This window comes from Arachis ipaensis, chromosome B4, assembly GCF_059453495.1.
Source record: "Arachis ipaensis isolate K30076 ecotype BB chromosome B4, ASM5945349v1, whole genome shotgun sequence".
Taxonomy (NCBI): domain Eukaryota; kingdom Viridiplantae; phylum Streptophyta; class Magnoliopsida; order Fabales; family Fabaceae; genus Arachis; species Arachis ipaensis.
In genome coordinates, this window is record NC_142439.1 from 114,256,247 (window position 1) to 114,277,238 (window position 20,992).

Here is a 20,992-nt window from a genome sequence, read left to right on the forward strand (position 1 = left end):
AATCATGAAAATTAAAATTCTACACAGAATGAGTTTAAAACTACTGTTGCTGTTGAAAATCATGCATGAGACAATTTTGTTTTGTCTCATGAATCTGGAAAAAATCCTGAAACCACCAGTTCCTTGAAGCCCTCAGTGATCAAATCTGCTTCTAAGTCCACAAGATCTCGTGAATGGAGATTCTTGAAGAACTATCCACAGGAGTTTGTCATTGGGGATGTGTCACAAGGTGTCAAAACTCGTTCCTCCACTAGACAAGCAAATGAAGAAACTAACATTGCTTTTCTATCTCAAATAGAGCCTCAAAACGTCAAGGAAGCTCTTGATGACCCCTCTTAGGTAAAGACAATGGAGGATGAGCTTCATGAGTTTGAGAAGAACCAAGTTTGGACATTGGTTCCAAAGCCAAGTGAAAAGAAAGTAACAGGCACTAAATGGATATTTCGGAATAAGCTTGGTGAAGATGGAAGCATTGCTAGAAATAAAGCAAGATTAGTGGCTCAAGGATATGACCAAGAAGAGGGAATAGATTTTGATGAATCCTTCGCCCCTGTTGCCCAAATAGAAGTCATAAGACTTCTTCTAGCTTATGCTGCTTATTGTGCTTTTAAATTATATCAAATGGATGTGAAATATACGTTCTTGAATGGTGTGATAGATAGAGAAGTGTATATGACACAGCCACCTGGTTTTGAAAATAAAAAATTTCCTAACCATGTCTTCAAACTATCAAAAGCTCTCTATGGTTTAAGGCAAGCTCCTAGCGCTTAGTATGAGAGACTTAGCTCCTTTCTTTTGAAAAATAGTTTTCAAAGAGGCACCACAGAAACTACTCTATTTATTAAGAATTCTAATCATTCTAGTAAAAATTTATGTTGATGACATTATTTTTGGATAATGAATCCCTTTGTACTGAATTTGGAAAACTCATGACAAGTGAATTTGACATGAGTATGATGGGTGAACTTAATTTTTTCCTTGGGCTTCAAATTAAGCAAACTGAAAATGGTATTTTTATACATCAAGAGAAGTATACCAAGGAACTAGTTAAGAAATTTGGTATGGAAAATGCCAAACTCATGGGAACTCCCATGCACCCTAATTCAAAATTAGAAAAGGGAGAAACTGAGAAAGATGTTGATGAGACTAGGTATAGAGAAATGATTGGATCTCTCATGTACCTAACTTCCTCTAGACCTGACATTGTTCAAAGTATTGGAATGTCTAGATTCCAATAAAAACCAAAAGAATCATATCTTTCAGCAGTTAAAAGGATCATTAGATATGTTCATGGCACATCCAATTTTGGTCTATGGTATTCTAAGATCGATGATTTTTTTTGCAGTTGGTTACTGTAATGTAGATTTTGCTGGAGATAGAGTTGATAGAAGAAGCACATCAGGCATTTGTTGCTTCCTTGGAAAGTCTCTGAACGTATGGTCAAGTAAGAAGCAGTTCACAGTGGCTTTATCCACTGCAGAGGCTGAGTATATAGCTGCTTCTTCTTGTTGTTCTCAGCTTATTTGGTTGAAAACTCAACTTGCTAATTATAAATTAAATGCTAAAAATATTCCTTTATTGTGTGACAATATGAGTGCTATTAATATTTCTAAAAATCTTGTTATGCACTCTAGAACTAAACATATTGAAGTGAGATTTCACTCAATAAGAGAACATGTTCAAAAGAGGAATATTAGCATTCAATTTGTTAAATCAGAGGACCAATTAGCAGATACTTTCATCAAACCTCTAGCTGAAGACAGATTCTGCATGCTTAGGATTAATCTAGGAATTTTAAGTCATGATTCTTTATTTGCGCCTTGCTGATGTGTTTGTTGAAGTTTTTGTCTCACATGTTGGGATGAGACAATTCTGGGTAAATGAAGAACCATCACTCTGAATTTTAAATTTCTGGGCTCTAATGCACGTGCTGAATTATCTGGACCAACCCTAAAATTCAGAATCTGAGTGGTCCAACATGTTTCCTTAAAACACTACCATCTCTAGGCCAAATGAGTGTTACATATGTTGGACCAATATGTTTCCTTAAATCCTTATTTTCTTTTATTTTATTTTTATGTTTTATTTTTATTCTTCTTGTCTTTTAGTGAAAAAGTTCTTTTTAAATCAGTTTTTTTATTTACTTAAATGCTTTTAAATTAAAACACTTTTTCATGATGTTAAGTCTTTTCAAGGTCAAATCATAGGTGATGCAGTTGCATTTTTCAAGAAACCTTTTTCTTGATACGATTTCCAACCCTCTGGCTTCTCCCTTCTTAACTCCTTCCTCCACCTCTTCGGTTACTTCCCACTACCATTAGTGCTTCACTTCATTCAAAATCTGAACTAAACCAAATGAGGAAGAAAACTGTTCTTCAAGCCTCCTCATGAAAAGGTTCTCAAGCTCCCTGTAAAATCAAAACCTTGCACATGCTCTCAAGATCAGACCTTTACACCATCTCCGTCTCCTCCTACATCTCCTCCTCGTGCTGACCCTATGGCTCGTACGAAGAACCCTTCAAGGTCTCCTCCCTCCTTCAAGCCAACCGCTCCTTCCAGCGCTCCTTCCAAGCCAAGCACTTCGAAAGGGAAGCACCCTGCTGCAGAGGAACCTGCGTTTGAACCTACCAGACCCAAACCTAGGTCTTCTCTTTCTCGTCCTCAAAGAGGTAAAACTCGAATCCTTCTCAAATATGTTAAAGAGCCTTCCATAGACCCTTTTGCACACAAAGCTCACTTCATGACTTTCTACTCAAACTACAATCCTCACTGTTTTTGATCTGCCATGAATAATGATTTCTATGAGGGTGTCTTTGCTCACCGTAACTTGTGTCCCACATTTTTGGTTGATTTACCAAATCGAAAAAAGAAAGGTTTTGAGTTTGTTGATAATCTCATTTTTCTGGACTGGAACCATCTTTTTAAAATAAAAAAAACCGGTTTATCCAGTTTTAGTCAAGAAATATTATGCAAACATGACTTACCATGAGGGGAATCTTCATTCCTATGTAAAAGGTCGTGACATAATTCTGAATAATGAAACCATCAGTGATTCTCTAAAATACACTGATGTTGGTGCATGTGTCTATACATCTGGTAAGTGGGATGAAGGGGTAGGTCTCTTTTTCAATGATGCTCTGGCCTATATATGTGAACATATTTCTTTGATTAATGGCATCACTCCAACTCACAAAGCCTTGGGTTACACTCGTGCTCAATTGCACCGAATAATGAACCATATCATCCTTTCTCAGAGTGGCTTATATCAAAGGGTGTCTTACGCTGATACTCTAGTTTTGTATGCTATTCTCACAAAAACTGAAATTTCTTTTGCTTACTTAATATTAAGATATATGTTTGATTGTGTTAGAAGTGAGAAGAAGGACAAAGCTCTTCCTTATGGCATGTTCTTAACCTGTATTTTTGAATATTTTGGTGTTGACTTGTTAAATGAGTCATATAAAAATAGACACTCTTATGTAAAAGGAGGTGGTTCAGTAAAACAGCAAAAAAAAGGACCCACTTGTTCTGAAAGGGTGGTTCTTGATGATGATGATGATGATGACTATGAACCAAAAGACTCTCCTCCTCCTTCCACCACGAGTACTTTAGCCTCCACTGGACACAAATCTGCTTTATATGAGATTGTTAAGGATGTGGTGCAAGATTTTGTCTCTCAGTCAAACCATCTGATTGCTATGAGTAAGGAGCAAAGGAAACTAGCCACCAAACATGAGAACTTCCTCAAGAAATCTAGAGACAGAGTGGTCGTTTTCTTGAAATTTATTGATAATCTCCAAGAGGATGACAATGCTGCCACTGATCCTGAAGAAGATGCTGATTCTGAAGAGGATGGTTCGGATGCCTGAATTTGTCTCATGTTGCTGCAGCCTTTTGTTCACTTTTGTCTCATGAAAACTGTTGTTGTTTATTTTTGAACTACTCCATGTCTATGTCGGATGACTGTAATACTTTTAACAACTGTTACACTTAATTTTAGTTATTTACTTGTTTTAGACTTTGAACTAACATTTTGTTGCAGGTTTTAGTTCAAATTTTTGTTCTGCCCTTGATGACAAAATGGGGAGTAGTAGCATATGACTTTTATGAATTTGCTAATTTTGATGCTGCTGTGGTTTTTGAACTTGCTTCATATATGATATTGCTATTTTATCTTGTTAGTCTTGATGCTCTGTTTTGGTTAAGGTTTGAGCTAGATATTTGTTATAATTGTTGATTTGTTTTGACTCAGTTTCGGCCTGAACATTGGGCTATTTTTTTAAATTCCCTTAACCCTGTTTCATGAGATGTTAAAACTGTTTGAAACTATTACTGATTATTGCATCCATGGATAGTATATAGTATTTTATTGTGTTCCCAGTAAGTGTATGCAAACAGGAAAGAAGAGAAGAGTATAAATCTAGAGGGAGCATCTCTTGAAAAAGAAAGGGAGAGCAACACAAAAGCAAGTGACATCATTCAAAGGGAAGTTTCTTAACTTTATCCAAATTCAATTTCTTTTGATCCATATTACAGTTATGTTTGTCATCAAGGGAGAGATTGTTGAGTTGAGAAATTAACTAATTTCAATTAATGATGACAAATATTATTTTATTGGATTAATCATTCAATTAGATTTTAATTGTGTTTAATAAAGTGATGTAGGCCAAAGAAATAAAATAGTTGCAGCAGCCCAAACATATAGAAAAATAACCAAGTCTCTTAGTTGGCTCTCAAACACTCAAAGCCCAAAGGAATATTGTAAAAATTAGCTGGACTGAATGGAAACATATCCAATCCAAGCCCAAGTAGCATTCATCAAGCTGAAGCTTTCCCAATACACCTCGCAAGTTTGCTTCAGTCAGAACCTCAGAGAAAAAAGAGAGAGAAAGATTTGTTCTTCCTCTTGCTCATTTCATGAAAGAAGAAAGAAAGAGAAAGGTTAAGCAAAAAGCAAATGTCTAATCGCCAAAATCAAGCCGTGTTAAGCTAAGTCAGAAGATAAAGGTGATTTATTTCCATTTGCATGCATGTTAATTTCTTCACTTCTTTTCTAACTTTCTGCGATACCATTTTTGGTTAAATGAAGAAAGAAGTCTTTGATCTCTGCTGCTGTAAATCAATGGTTCACAAAGTTTCTTAGAGTCAAATCACACTTTTAATGGTTCAGATCTGGGATTACCATTGAACAAATTTTTCATTGCTTCCCTGAGGTCTTCGGTCAAGTAAGAAGGTCAGATTCAAAATTCCTAATTTAGGAATTAATTGAAAAGAGTGAAATGGTAAGTTGGTAGCACACAGCTCGAGGAGTTGACTTGGAAGAGAGCAACTCAGCAACATGCAAGGAGATACAAAAGAAATTTTTTTACTCTTTTGAAGATAAGGAGAAAGAACCAAAGTTAGTGTTTCATAGAGAGCTTCCTGAGTTCCTGAGAAGGTTCAACATTTTGGACAGTGCTATCGAGAGAAAGAAGGATTCCGCCAATATGAAGAACTTGATTAGTGTTTGCTCAACCCGGTTCAACTCATAGCAAAAGAGGCTGTTGAAGCATCAATCTCTTTCATGTTTTACAGATTGTAATTTTATTTTTTATGTATATCTTTCTGTAATTTCTTGTGTGATAAAAGGCTGAAAGAGAGAGCTCAAGAAAAAAGCCAAAGAGTGATAAAAGGTTGAGTGAAACACTTGAGAGAAAAGTCTAGAGTAATTTCAGATTTTTTTAAGTTGTTTCTATTGTCTTGTATCATGTACCTGTGAGGTACCCCTTGCTTAGTTGGGTTAGCACTAAGAGTAAAGAGTTAGGTATTAGCATAACCAAGTCAAGTTAGGTTAGAACTTGAGAGAGAAAGAATTGTGTCAATCCTTTGGAATTGGTGTATGTAATACTTTAACTATAGTGGAAATTCCACCACTGTTGTGGTGGAGACTGGATGTAAGTTGTATCGCACAAGGCAACTGAACCAGGATACATGATGGTGTCAGCTTCTCTCTTCCTTTCTCTGTTCTGTTTTTTGATATTCGTGAGACAATACGAAATTGTCTCATAAAATTTTCGCTGCTGAATTCAAACAGATTCAGACTGAAAGTTTGTAATTAAAGGGTTATTTCATTAAATTAAAAAAATGCCATAGATTCAACTCCCTTCTCTAAGCCTTCTATAATTTTCACTAATAATTTAACAATATATTTTAATTATATTTTTAAATATTAATAATTAATTATTAATAAAAGATAATAAATTTTAATAATTTTTTAATATTTTTATTTTTAATATATAATGTGAATGAGATCTATTGAATTGAATATATACCACATTAGCAACGTGTTTGCTAAAATAAATCAGTTACTTGTTAGACTCTTTGGGAATATATATATATATATATATATTATTTGTTAAAATAATATAACAAAAAATGTGAAATTAACTAAGCTAATAAGAGATCTTGATTAAACTTTAAAAATAATAAAAAATCCAAGTCTATAAGCATTCTGAGTCTATAAGTCTATAAGCAAAGTTCAGAAGGAATCACGGACTTTAACCTGATCACTTCTACAAAAATCTAAGTCACCCTAAAATTAAGGAGAACTATAAAGTATAAATACATCTGAGTGTTCAAAGTCTACCTTTCTTTCCTTTGCTTTTCCTTTTATTTCTTTTCTTTTTGTATTTTCCTATCCTTTCGTTTCTTTTTTACGTATTTTATTCTTATTTTTTTCTTCACGCATTTTGCTTTTTTTTTTTTTGGGACTGCTATTCAACTTTTCTAGTTATTTAAAGATGATTTATTTTACTTGTTTTTTTATTGTATTTTTTTTATATTATTTACCACGATTTAATTAATACTATTGAGTATTTTATATTTTTTAATACTAAGTAATTTTTAGGTCAAATTCATTTTTTTTTAGAAAAGTCATATACAAGCTTGATTTGACACCCTACGAAAATTATTAAAAATAAAGTGAAATATATAATAAATTTTTTTTTCTTAAAAAAATTATGGCCCAAATTTCTCCTCCTTTTCGATATATATATTTATAGACGCACAGTAGATTACAAGTCTTCTTTATTGCCGTCGTGTGCACTTTATTTTCTTTGGAATATTACTTTGAAAAGTTCTTCTCGTGCGCAAAGGAGTGAAAGACTATTAATTATTTTGTTTCTCCAAATAGAATATCTTATAATCTAGCAATTGAGGGTTCATTTGTAAAAGAAATTTTTTTGAGTTTTTTATTTATAAAATATAATAGTATTAATATTTGGTATAATTTTTAAAATTAAATTATAATTTTTAAGAAACTATTTAAAGAGTTTATAGAAAAATTAAAAAAAATAATTTCTCTCATAATACTATTATTTTTTATCACATTTTTTTTAAAATAAGTATTTTTAAAATTAAAAATTCAAACACAAAATAACTTATTTATAAATTACTTTTAATATAATTATTTATTGTTCTAAACTATTTTTTAAAAAAAAATTTAATTAAACTATTTATCCAAACTAATCATGAATTATTCTTGTTTTTATACGTATATATATCAGATGACAAATATAATACAAACACAATAATCATTAGATATGAGTGCTTTTCAGTGTATCTTAATAAAAATTAAAAAAAAAAAAATCAGATACAACATGTTTAACTTTATTCTTAATCTAAATCTAAATATTTAAAGTACATACATTATTTAGAAATAGATATATATCATTAACTATGAGAAATATTAGAGCATTAATATTTTATTTTTTATTTCATTTACTTTATATATGTTTAAATTAATATTAATTAATTTTTTATCTTTTATTTTATTAAAAGTTTGGTTCTTAGTATTTTTTATTAATTAATACAAATATTATTTAAAATATTTTATATAATTAAAAAATATTTAACCTAAAAAAATATTATTTATAATTTGTCTGCAAACTTAAATATATATTAACGTGTGTCTTTATATCGTGTCTTATACTTCAGTGTCGTGGAAAATAAATAAATAACATGCAATAGAATGACTGAAAAGAAATAATGAAGATTGACGAAACCTCAAATGATAAGAATTTGATATTAGAAATGACAATGTATCTCTAATTCTCTATGGGGAGAGAATTCGTCCTTGTCTTCCTTTTACTAAAATGTTTCTTATCTTCGTCTTATTTTTATTACCGGTTGTCTTTTATTTTCTTTTGTGGAGAGACGAATATGGTAATATCAATAGATATTAAGTTTTTAAAAAATTTAACAAAATCATAATAAAATTCAATACAATTAAGCAAATGTATTATATTAAACACAATTTTAACATAAATTCAATATAATCAATACAGATAATATCTCTAATATACCAGTTAAAATAAAATAAAATAAAAATGATTTCCACAAATTCTAAGAATGAATTAGGATTACATTAATATATATATATATATATATATATATATATATATATATTTATATATATATAAATATATATATATATATATATATATATATATATATATATATCTATATATATATATAGTAAACCACTAAAAATACACTTAAATAATTTTATTATTGACAAAAATATATTTGAATTTTGTTATTAACAAAAATGTTCTTAAATAATTTAAAAACGCAACAAAAATATCCAATATTAAATATGTATTCTCAAAAATATTTTAGAGATTGAATTTTGATGCGATTTTTTGCAAGCATGATTAGATAAATGAGATTTTTTATCCTTAAAATTTGGTGATTTTTCACTAAATATATATTTTTTTGTGATTTTTTAGGTCAACAACTAACAATACTTTTTAAAAATCACAAAAAAATTATATACTTAGTAAAAGATCACCAATTTTTAACAATAATAATATCTTATTTTTCTAATTATACTTGCAAAAAGTTGTATCAAAATTCAATCTCTAAAATATTTTTTGAAAAATACATATTTAATGTTGAATATTTTTGTTATGTTTTTAAATTATTTGAGAATATTTTTGTCAATAACAAAATTCGGGTGTATTTTTGTCAGTGACAAAATTATTCAACTGTATTTTTTGTATATATATATATATATATATATATATATATATATATATATATATAAAACATGAAAATGACATTTTTATATAAAAATGTGAGAATGTATTTATAGTTATTGAATTAATTTTAGGCTAATTCTGTAGTGTCTTTTATTTAGTACTTAACTTTTACCTAAATTATCTTTTATATTAACTTTAAAATATTTAAAATTTTTTAACTTTTATACTTTTAAATTTAAAATGAATTATTTAACTTATTTTATCAATTAAAAAATATCTTTTAGGTACCATAACAAACACCTTAATTTTAATGATTATACCTAATAAATAATACTATAAAAATAATATATTTATAATCATTAAATTTATGAGAATACATTTAAAACTAGTACATTTATGGTCATTATTTTTAATTTCTATTAAAATATCTAATAAAAATGTTAAAATAATTAATTTTATATAACCATCAAAAAACATAATTAAAAAATTACACAAATAATATTTTTTTAAAAATTAAAATCATATAATAATTAAAAATATTCTATTTCAATATATGTCACAACTTTATATATAAATATATATATTCTATTTCTATTAAAAATATCTAATAAAGATATTATAATTATATATTATTTTTTTTCGAGAATTTTACGGATCCTCTTGAAACGGATACTTCAATCTCCGTTTCATTGTAGATAATCTCCGTAAATATTCACAAATGCAGATATTTTGTTATTCCTAATTAATGTTCCTTTCTTCCAGACACACACTGCTATATAAGTCTAAAATTTGACATTTAATATATTATTTTGTAAGGTTTTTAATTTCTTTTACTTTATTTCAGTTTAACTTTTTAAACCTTTTATGTATTATTACTTTTTATTTATTTATTAATAGAGATGTATATGATTCAGTTTGGATTCAAATACTTTAGAAGCTAATTTGATATAATTTTATTAAGTTTAGAATTAGATAAAAATCTAAAAAAATAGATCCAGTCATTATTTAAGATCGATCCAGATCAAGGTGAATCTAATTTTATCCGACTCTATATACACCCTAAAAGAATTAAAAAAAAGTATATATATTTTAAATTTAAATATAAATATCAACTTCTCAATAATAAGTATATTTTTTTTATATAAATAAATATATCATAATTTTTTTATATAAAATTTATCAAGACTTAAATTTCATCAGTCTAGATCTAATTTTTAATATAATAAAAAAATAATATAATTTTACCTAGTCTAAAATTAATTAAAAATTTTAAAAATAGATTTAGTTATTATTTAAAATCAAATTCAAATAAAAATAAATCTGATTTTACCCTATCCATACATATACACCCCTAGTTATATAATAGTAATTTTGATATGTTTCTTAAATGTTAGTTAAACTCTTCAAAAATTATAACTACCACAAATATAATTAGTAAACGCCATACAATGGTCTAAATAAATAAATAAATAGAAAAAGTGACACTTTTTTTTTAAGAAATTTTTAAATAATATTCTTCTACTTTTTTATTTATAAAATGTATAAGTCTCTTCTCCTTTAAAATTGAAATAACATGTCATGTTCTTTCATCCTCGTTACCAAAATATTCTTTAATAATTATTATAATTACATTTATAAATTGATGATAATTTGTTATTAATTCAAATAATAAGAACAATAAGAATATATTTATTATTATTAATATAATAATTTTTATTTATTTTTAATATTTTATTGTTACTCATAAAATATAGAAAAATTTTAAATTAAATATTTTAAACAAATTAAAATAATAATTATCATTATTATTTAAATTAACTAAATAATTATCACTAATTTATATATGTGATTATAATAATTATTGAATAATATTTTTTCAAAAATATTAAAAAATATATTATTTAAATCTTACACAAAAAATATATATATTATAAATTAAAAAAAGTCATTTAAATATCTCAATTCTCACACACGAGAAAAGTATTATTTTCTCAAATAAATGCTATATAAACCTAAACTACATGGTGAGAACTCTTATACATATTACTCTTGTACAAAGAATAAGCATTTTATTTAAATATTTTTATATAAAAAAATTTGTAGATCAGCCAAATTTATTATTTTTAGACAGTATTTTTAATGATTAATCTATTTTTTTTAGTTTAAATTCTAACAATCCAATAATATATTTTTAGTTTACACTTTTAAATATTATTAATTAATTATTAACTAAAAATAAATTTTACTGACCTTCCAACTTTTCTCTTTCTATATTAGAGGACCCATCACAAATTCACAAGTGTTTTGTTAGGCCTTTTACTTCTTCTCTCTGTATGCTCAATACATTTATACTCTGTATCCCAAAACAACATATCTCCTTGCTATAAATTTCAATTATTTGGACAATCTTCTACTGCTCCTTAACAACAAGAACCATCCCACCATGCCAGAACCTTCATCCTTCAAAGTTGTGCAAGTTTGTTCTGTTTCACCACCGCCACAAAATGGAACAACAACAACTTCTCCAACCTCTATACCGCTCACCTTCTTAGACATATTATGGCTACGGTTCCCACCCGTTGAGCGTCTTTTCTTCATCGAATTCCCAAACTACCCTTCTTCTAATTCGTTCTACGACTCTGTTCTTCCAAATCTTAAACACTCTCTTTCCCTCACACTCCAACACTTCCTTCCCCTCGTTGGTAACATTATTTGGCCTTTAGACTCTCCCAAACCGATGATTCATTATGTCCCTAATGAAGATTCTGTTACCTTAACCATAGCAGAGTCCAATGATCACGATGTTAACCTTTTTGACCAACTTTGTTCTAATTTATGTGATGCTTCACAACGTTATTCCTTGGTACCCCAATTGGCCAATTCTCATGAAAAAGCTTCTTTGTTAGCGTTACAAGTAACTTTGTTCCCAAAGTTCGGCTTTTGCGTTGGAATTTCAACACACCATGCAGCCATGGATGGAAAGTCTTCAACTTTGTTCATGAAAGCATGGTCCTACACATGCTCCAAGCTATTAGAATCACCATCTTTTCCATCATCGTTACCATTACCTGAGAATCTAACACCATTTTTGGATAGGTCAGTGATAAGGGACCCAACAAAAATTGGTGAAGCTTATGCAGATTCATGGATGAATCATGGTGGAACAAATAACCGAAGTCTCAAAGTGTGGGATTTTCCTAATGAGTTTGCAAAAGAAGGATATGGGGTTAAGGCGTTGTTTGAATTGAACCCCACACAGATCATGAAGCTCAAGGAACATGCAAAATCCAAGATGGGAGGATCAAAAAATGTGAAACTTTCAAGTTTTTCGGTTACTTGTGCTTATGTATTATCATGTTTGGTCAAAACAGAAGAGCAACACTTGTTGAAAAACGCGGTTGAAAGAGTGTTCCTTATTTTTAGTGTGGATTGTAGAACAAGGTTAGACCCTCCAATTGTTTCAACATATTTTGGGAATTGCGTTGCTGGAGAAAAGGTTGAGGCAGAGACAAAAGGGATACTGTTGGGAAATAATGATGGATTCATCGTTGCTTTGAAAGGAATCGTTGAAGCATTGAAAAGGGTTGAAGATGGGTTAGTAATGAATGGAGCAGAGTCTTGGTTTGAGGATATGCGTAAATTTGCTGATAAAGCAAAGATATATTCCATTGCTGGATCTCCTAGGTTTGGAGTTTATGATGTTGATTTTGGTTATGCAAAGCCTAAGAAAGTGGATATGACTTCAACGGACAAGACAGGAGCTTTTTCTCTTTCGGAGAATAAGGATAACAATGGTGGAATAGAGATTGGGTTGGCATTGAAGAAAAGTGACATGGAAGCTTTCTCTACCTTTTTCAATGAAGGACTTCAATCGTTGTAAGCTATGATTATTTACGTCTAGCATAGCTAGTTGTGTTATTTCTACCACTTTTTTACTATATTGTGTCTATTTTTTTTAATGTAAAAGTGAGTGAAAAATTAAAAATAATAAATATGTACTGTTTCTTAAAAAAAAAAAACAATATATACACTTCAAAATATAATAGAAAAAATGGTATAAATATTTATTTCTAGTATTTAGTAAGTGGGGCAATAAAATTTGGGCGAAAATTTTCTTGGATGTATGTTATATTATACCCTTTTACATGTGTGAGTTTAATTTCATGTTAAAATATAGTCGGAAATTCAGGAACTGAGGTTTTAGATAATAACTAGAGTATTTTATTTTTATCCGTAAGTTCGCACAGGTAATTATAATAAATAGAGAATATTAGGGTCAGTATTAAAAAAAAAAAAAAAGAAAGTTGATTTGTATTGGTTCTAATATAAAATAAATATAAAGAAAATATATTAGTTATCTAACATTTCTGATAATAAATAAATATAAAATATGTATTATATAAATTTAAGTTTAGGTATTATAAAACTAAAGAAATAATTAAATTAATATAAAATATAGCGTTTTATTATTTTTAATTTTTAATTTTACATTATTCATGCTAGCGTACTTATCTACAGTTTGTTTATACGTTACCACTATATAAGAATTAAACATTTTGTAAATAAATGTTTTGTGTAATTTGATATTTACTTGTATGACTGATTTTGGCAGAATACGAACTTTGAATGAATTATATCTTTTTGGTAAATAATAATGCTAACAAAAAATTACAATAGATTACCTATTTTTTATTTTGTATAATTATATCAATATAAAAATAAAGAGATATCTGATCAGTTTTTTAATTGGGATAGTTTTTGGTACCACTATTGTAGCGTATTATTTAATGCAGAGAAAGTTTTGGAGCTCAATAATTTTTAGCATTTTTTGTTGTTATTTAATTAGTATAAATATTAAATTGTCTTTAATAAATAAATTTTATTAATTTATATGTACAAAATTTAAAAATTATGAATAAAAATTGTATTAATTCACGTGTACAAACTAGAATAAATATAAGTATAAATTATATATGAATACAAATTATTTTTGATTAAGTACTGACAAAAATAATAATATTTGTTGGCTATATAACATTACTTTCCTAACGCATATTTTAAAAATACTTATAACCACTTATTTTAATTTTTAAAAGTAGTATATATATATATATATAAACATTTTTAATACCATGAATCAAATATGCTTTTAGTTAGAAACATATGAAAAAAAAACTTTTTGAATTTAAAAAATTACTCAACTCGTTCCTTTTTATCAATTATTCTAGCTAAATCCATATTTATTATTAGAAAACTTGAAAACAAGAGTAATATAATAAAACACTAAATAAAATTTAATTAATGATCAACAATGAGAGTAGTTTTTGGCGTGCTTCTAAATGAATTTGTTGATTATTAAGAATATAATTGATAATTCAAAAAAAAATAGTGCAAAAAAAAAAAAAAAGTGAGTGGGAGATATATCGAATGAAAAAGAAAAAGAAAAAGTCAAAAGTAACATATAAAAAAACAAATTGAGTAGAAAAATATACAGTTTAATTTAATATCTTTATTTTAAAACACTTGTTTAAAAGCAAAACATACGCAATGTTTTAAAGAATTTTTTATATTTGTATTACTCGTGCAATATCTGATTAGCATCATTTACCTACTAATCTATTTATGAGTTATCAATATATACAAATTAATGTTTTATAGCTAGATAAATGTTTGGAACTTTATATTTACATCATGCGTTGATGTCAATAAAGTTGAATTAATTATATTTATTTTTGTGTTATAAAAGAAAGCTAACAAAAACCAAAATTACCAATTTTCACTCCGGGCCGGGAGTTTATACCACCCTATCTATTGGGTAGTAATATATTAAGATACAACTTAAAATAATTTTTAGATGTACTATTAGTTTTTTAGTTTTCTATTATTGTGTCATCTGTCATGTCGGCTTAAATAACCAATTCACATGACTTGAGCACAATCTTCTATTTTTACATTATAGTATAAGATTTGGATTTTTTATTTTAATAAATAAAATAAATGTATTAATTATTGAATTAAATAATTTTAAAAGTTATTACTGAAATCCATCACATTGTCATATCTCGTTTATAATGTAAACGAGATAAGATACGTAAACGTCATACGTGTATATCTCGTTCACACTGTAAACAAGATATGTTGAAATGCATCTCGTTCACAGTGTAAACGAAATATGGCTTGGATACGGCTATATATATAACTCGTTTACAAAATTTGACCGAGCGCTAGTTTGAACTTTTCAACTACTTTATCTTCCCTTTTACCCCTTTCTGAGCATATAATCGATACTTATGACGATGGCGCGCGCAGCTGGTAACAACAGAGACATCAACAGGCTTAACGACACTTCGCATTACGATGGGGCAGCCGACTTTGCGGTTAGTTTTAAGTTATTGTGTTTTAAAAAATCCTATATAGATGAATGTGTGTATGTAGCTGTGGTTAGGGTAATAATGAAGAAGTAGAATATAGATTGTATAGTTAGTATGCCATAGGTCACAGGATCTCCATTGTCCACACGTTTGACACCAGGCCGATGCAGGAGTATTATGATTGGTGGCGTGGGGCTTGCCGTATGAGGTACCTGTTCGGCGAGGAGGTACTAGAGGATCCGAGGCTTGTCGAGTTACTCGCTGCCAGCCATTCGAGAGATGATCTCCACCTACCGCGGGGCGTGCCGGATCGACGTAGGCGGGCAACTGAGGTTAGGGTTGATACTCGACGATTTGCTCAGAGGGACATGGGTGCTAGAGATCGGAGACCGGGGGAGGGGGTTAGGCGGGAGAGGGTGAGGCCTCGTCGGGTGCGTCTGGATCTTGAGTTCGACGAGGAGGCAGAGTATGACCGATAGGAGGATCATGGAGACCTCCCATTAGATAGCGAGGATGCACCTCCAGTTCCTTCACCTCCTCCTCCACCTCCAGCAGCCTACGCACCGCATCCTCCATCCGGATCAGGAGGGCCACAGCATCGGGCCATCTGGGACACATCACCACTCGGTTGGTATGATGCAGGACCATCTAGCAGCCATCAGGAGGAGCAGATGGTGGAGGAGATATTCTTCGACGATGCCTTCTAGCTTCACACCGCTGATCCGGCGTCGATGCAGCGCATAGCAGAGTCATTCCGTACTGGGAAAGAGTAGGGTGTCAGACAGTATCAGCATCCATCTGCGCCCGTGTATACCTCATCCTGGATGCCAAAGATATCGCCTGCATCTGGACCGTCATATGCGGCGGGGTATCGGCCGGGTGCACAATATGCCACTCCGCCGTCGTACGACTATGGTATGTTACTGACCTCCTTACGGCCTCTATTTACCCTTCCATCAGATCCACCGTCTCACCATCAATACGCCACAGTTTTATACTCAGGTGGATACAACGTCTCGCCTCTTCCACCTCCTCCACCACCTCCACAGGATCCTGCTATTCAGCAAATGCATATGGGAGATCCTCGACCTACCCGACCTCAGTGCTAGATGCAGCCTCCACTGTGTGGTACCGGCCACAAGCGCCACTATCAGGATCCACACCACCGCTGATGTGTTACTATATGTTGAGGGTTTAGGATCTGTTTTGTAGTCATGTTGCATGTCTTTGTATGTCGTGATTCTGTAATTTAAAGAAAAAGGACCTCGGTGGTAGTTGGTTACTTTATTGTTGTTTGTTACGTATATGTGCTGTAATTATAGACTTACTGCTATTATATTCCATTTGCATTATATATCCTACATTGCGAATTATATTTACATGTTGTTTATTTCATAAGAGTGCACAACTATAAGCGGGTACTTAATTCAACTAGATCGTACGTTAACAACAACTTGACATAACATAACAAGTACTACAATGGCAATAAAAAGATGACATACCATAACATAACAAGTACAACAAGTAAGGAAATAACAAGATGAACAAACTACTACAATGAGATGGATGAACAAATTCTAAAAGTACCATCTACACTAAGGATCCTCCATGGGTTGATTAGGACAACCTCGTCTAGTGTGACCGACTTGCCTGCAGAGGCCACATTGCTTCTCCTGTCGCTCTACCTCATCCATGTCACCTCGGAATCTAGTCAACACGGGTATCCCAGTGGCCTTCCGCCGCATGAGTGCGTGGGTTAGGACGTAGCAATTTCCCATACCACTCTGGCCACAGGGACTCATCCGTGATCGGTGAAAACTCCATCTCATACACCTTGAAGACTGCCTCCTGTCTGTAAACTAGATGAACATAAGGGGCCCACTAAATGCTAGCAGCGGAACATCCAGCAAGGGCATGTCGACACGAGTAGTGGAGAGACTAAAAGAGACCGTAGTCACATGTACCCGCTGAAAGACGGACACGGAATGAACCTTGCAACCAACCCTCGAACGACTCCAACTCCTCTAAAACAAAAACAGTCGCCCGCCTATCGTAATGAGTAACACGCATCTTCGGGATGCCTTCTCTATTCTTCTCAATGGATGTTAGCAGCTTCTGGGAGAAGCGGTTTCCAGCAGCCAGCTGTGACTGTGCCTCTCTGCCCTTCGTGATGAACAATTTATGCAATCGTTTGTACGTTATGCGCACGATGGAAGAAATTGGCAAGTATCGTGTACCCTTCAGAACGACATTGATGCATTCGGACAGATTGGTAGTCATGTGACCAAACCGCCTACCACTGTCGCAGTGTTAAAGCCATATCTCTTTGTTGAAACGAATAGCCCAGTCCGCCATCGATGGGGAAACTCCTCTCAAAGCATCAATGTACCACTCATACCCAACCTTGCTTGGACTATACGTGGCGTTTATAAGATATCTCTTGCCCTCGGCCGAATTAAAATGAGTCATAAAGTTAGCGGCCATGTGTCTGATACAGTAAGCGTGAAACGCCCTCGGAGGATGCCAACCACTATCATTGGCACTGAGTGCAGCCTTGATGGCATGCGACCTGTCGGAGATAACCAGCAAACCTTCTTACGGGGTGACATGGCGTCTCAGAATAGTTAGGAATAAGGACTATGACTCGGTACTCTCAGACTCCACAATGGCAAAAGCAATAGGTAGGATATTGTTGTTGCCATCTTGTGCCCACCACTATAAGAAACACCCCACCATATCTGCTATACAAATACGTGCTATCAACAGACACAAACGGCTTGCAATGCTTGAAAGCCTCGACACAAGATGGAAAAGCCCAAAATAATTTATCGAACACGCTACAATCACGTACCAGTCGGTGCCCATCGTAGTATGGTGTGATCTGTAGCTCACAAATAGTCCCAGGGAAGCAACTTTGTTGTGCCTGAAGTAGTTTTGGCACTTTGTTGTATGACTCCTTCCAGTCCCCGTAGATCTGAGAAATTGCCTTTTGCTTCACCATCCACATCTTTCTGTAGGAGGGTTTGAAGTGATAGCTTTGTTGGACGGCACCTTGCAGGACAGGAATGCTGACTGAGGGGTTCGGCTGTATCAACGGCAAGATGACCTTACAGATGAGACTACTATCTAACTGTCGGTGGTCTTGGGAAATGGTGTGTGCTAAACAACTGTGAACTCTTCCAACCCTCCAGACCTCCCTGACGAAATAAAATAGCGATGTTTATGTGGCATGCATCGAAAATATGTAATGTATAGACTCCATGAACTACTAAGTACGCTTCAATGAATCTTAAACTCACCAGTATCCGAGGTTCCATCGAAGGGCAACACGGAGACTCCATGGACAACCATTTGCAGCTTGACGACATTGCACATGGTACTTTAGTCTGTCAGATTCGATCACCTAGTACTCTGTACTCTGACGAATACTGTAGTTCTTCACATCTTGCATCACTGCATCTCGGCATTTGAATCTGTGGCCAACCCAAAACTCTATCCCACCATCTAGCTTGTAATCTTCCACCCCTATGCTAGAAAAAGGAGTTCTATCGTGCATGGCGTCCAGATCTAACGTATGATAGTGACTTGATACATCTGATAGTGCCAAAATTGGGTGGGGGGAGGTAAAACATAGCGTACAGCTACTTAAGCAGGCGTCTCCGGTACAAACTCCTCCTCGTCACCCCCTCGGAAGAATCACTGTTGCCACTGTCGACAACGTACTCCTCATCAAAGTCTTCTTCACCCACCTCCATGTCCTCCACTGGAATCGCGACATGAATGGGTGGTAGTGCGAGAGGTCGGTCATCCTGTATGTAGGTCGAGTGAATAGAACTACCGCCACTAACATCACCAACCATGGCAGAAAGCTCCATCACTTGCTCCGCCATGATTCTCCCATGGATGTTGAACATCAGTCGCACATGCTTGTCCCCTACAAGCCAAAATAGTCAAAGCCAGAACACTCCGTTACCTAGCGGTGCCAACAACCTATAGCCCACCCTTCCTCGTTTCGGTGCCCCCAAGATTTATCAATATCAAACTCCTAAACTCGGACAACGAACTCACATGCTAAGTCTGCAATAGAATCGGATTCTCACACTCAAATACCATCCCATTGTCACCATTTCTCATACGACAATTGGGGTAAACACACACAACTATGTATACGCTATTACTGGCCGTTGTTGCCTTCTTTTTGTGAGAAAAATAGAACAGAAGAAGGTATGAAATGAATGTGGAGAATCCCAAAGGATAGACATCCTTTTATAGTTGCTGGAAAATTGTTTACACGTATCTCGTTTACACTGTACATGAGATGACGTTGCCCATATCTCGTTTACTCGTTTACACTGTAAACGAGATACATTTATACATATCTCGTTTATAGTGTGAACGAGATATACACGTGTGATGTTTACGTGCCATATCTCGTTTACACTGTAAACGAGATACATGTAAATGCATCTCGTTCACAGCGTAAACGAGATATGGCAAGGAGACGGATTTCGGTAATAACTTTTGAAATTATTTAATTCGGTAATTAATATATTTATTTTATTTATTAAAATAAAAAATCCCATAAGATTTTCATTATATTTTTATATCCTCATAACAATCTATCTTTATATAATATTATAGGATTCTTTTTTAACCTTAACTTTTCATATTCTCTTATATATTCTTTATTTTTATGTAGGTTGGTGCACGAAATTGCGATCATCAACAATGGCGCCAAAGACTTGATGCTCTCAAACGTGAATCACACTTTGTCACAACTTCACACAACTAACCATCAAGTGCACTGGGTCGTCCAAGTAATACCTTACGTGAGTAAGGGTCGATTCCACGGAGATTGTCAGCTTGAAGCAAGCTATGGTCACCTTGTAAATCTCAGTCAGGCGAATTCAGATGGTTATAAAAAATTGATAATTAAAACATAATTAAGATATAAACTAGGATAGAGATACTTATGTAATTCATTGGTGAGAATTTCAGATAAGCGTATACAGATGCTTTCGTTCCTCCTGAACCTCTGCTTTCCTACTGTCTTCATCCAATCATTCCTACTCCCTTCCATGGCAAGCTTATGCAGCGCATCACCGTTGTCAATGGCTACATCTCGTCCTCTCAGTGAAAATGGTCCAAAATGCGCTGTCACCGCACGGCTATTCATCTGTCAGTTCTCGATCATACTGGAATAGGATTCAGTCATCCTTTTGCGTCTGTCACTACGCCCAGCACTCGCGAGTTTGAAGCTCGTCACAGCCATCCCTTCCCAGATCCTACTCGGAATACCACAGACAAGGTTTAGACTTTTCGGATCTCAAGAATGGCCGCCAATAATTCTAGCCTATACCACGAAGACTCTGATCTCATGGAATGGAAGGCTTGGTTGTCAGGCGAGGCAACCATGCGTCATGAACCAGAAGGCTAAGAGATATGCACTTAAGCGATTGCAAGTAGAACGGAGGTGGTTGTCAGGCACGCGTTCATGGGTGAGAATGATGATGAGTGTCACGGATCATCACCTTCCTCAGGTTGAAGAACAAGTGTATATCTTAGATAAGAAATAGGCTTGAGTTGAATAGAAAAACAATA

At 32.7% G+C, this 20,992-nt stretch overlaps 1 protein-coding gene and 1 pseudogene across 2 annotated transcripts; one reads left to right on the forward strand and one right to left on the reverse strand.

The window, feature by feature from the left end:
* Positions 1-11,324: 11,324 nt before the first annotated feature.
* Positions 11,325-13,041, forward strand: LOC107639568 (malonyl-CoA:anthocyanidin 5-O-glucoside-6''-O-malonyltransferase pseudogene; annotated as a pseudogene). Its single transcript, XR_015881296.1, has one exon. The product of XR_015881296.1 is annotated as a malonyl-CoA:anthocyanidin 5-O-glucoside-6''-O-malonyltransferase pseudogene (transcript).
* A 4,987-nt stretch (positions 13,042-18,028) lies between these two features.
* LOC148568844 (uncharacterized) lies at positions 18,029-18,759 on the reverse strand. The gene is made up of 3 exons (XM_088484798.1): positions 18,691-18,759; positions 18,243-18,476; positions 18,029-18,106 (listed from the first exon to the last, which is right to left on the reverse strand). Exons 1-3 carry the CDS (start codon positions 18,757-18,759, stop codon positions 18,029-18,031), a joined length of 381 nt encoding a protein of 126 aa, XP_088340924.1.
* Positions 18,760-20,992: the final 2,233 nt, after the last annotated feature.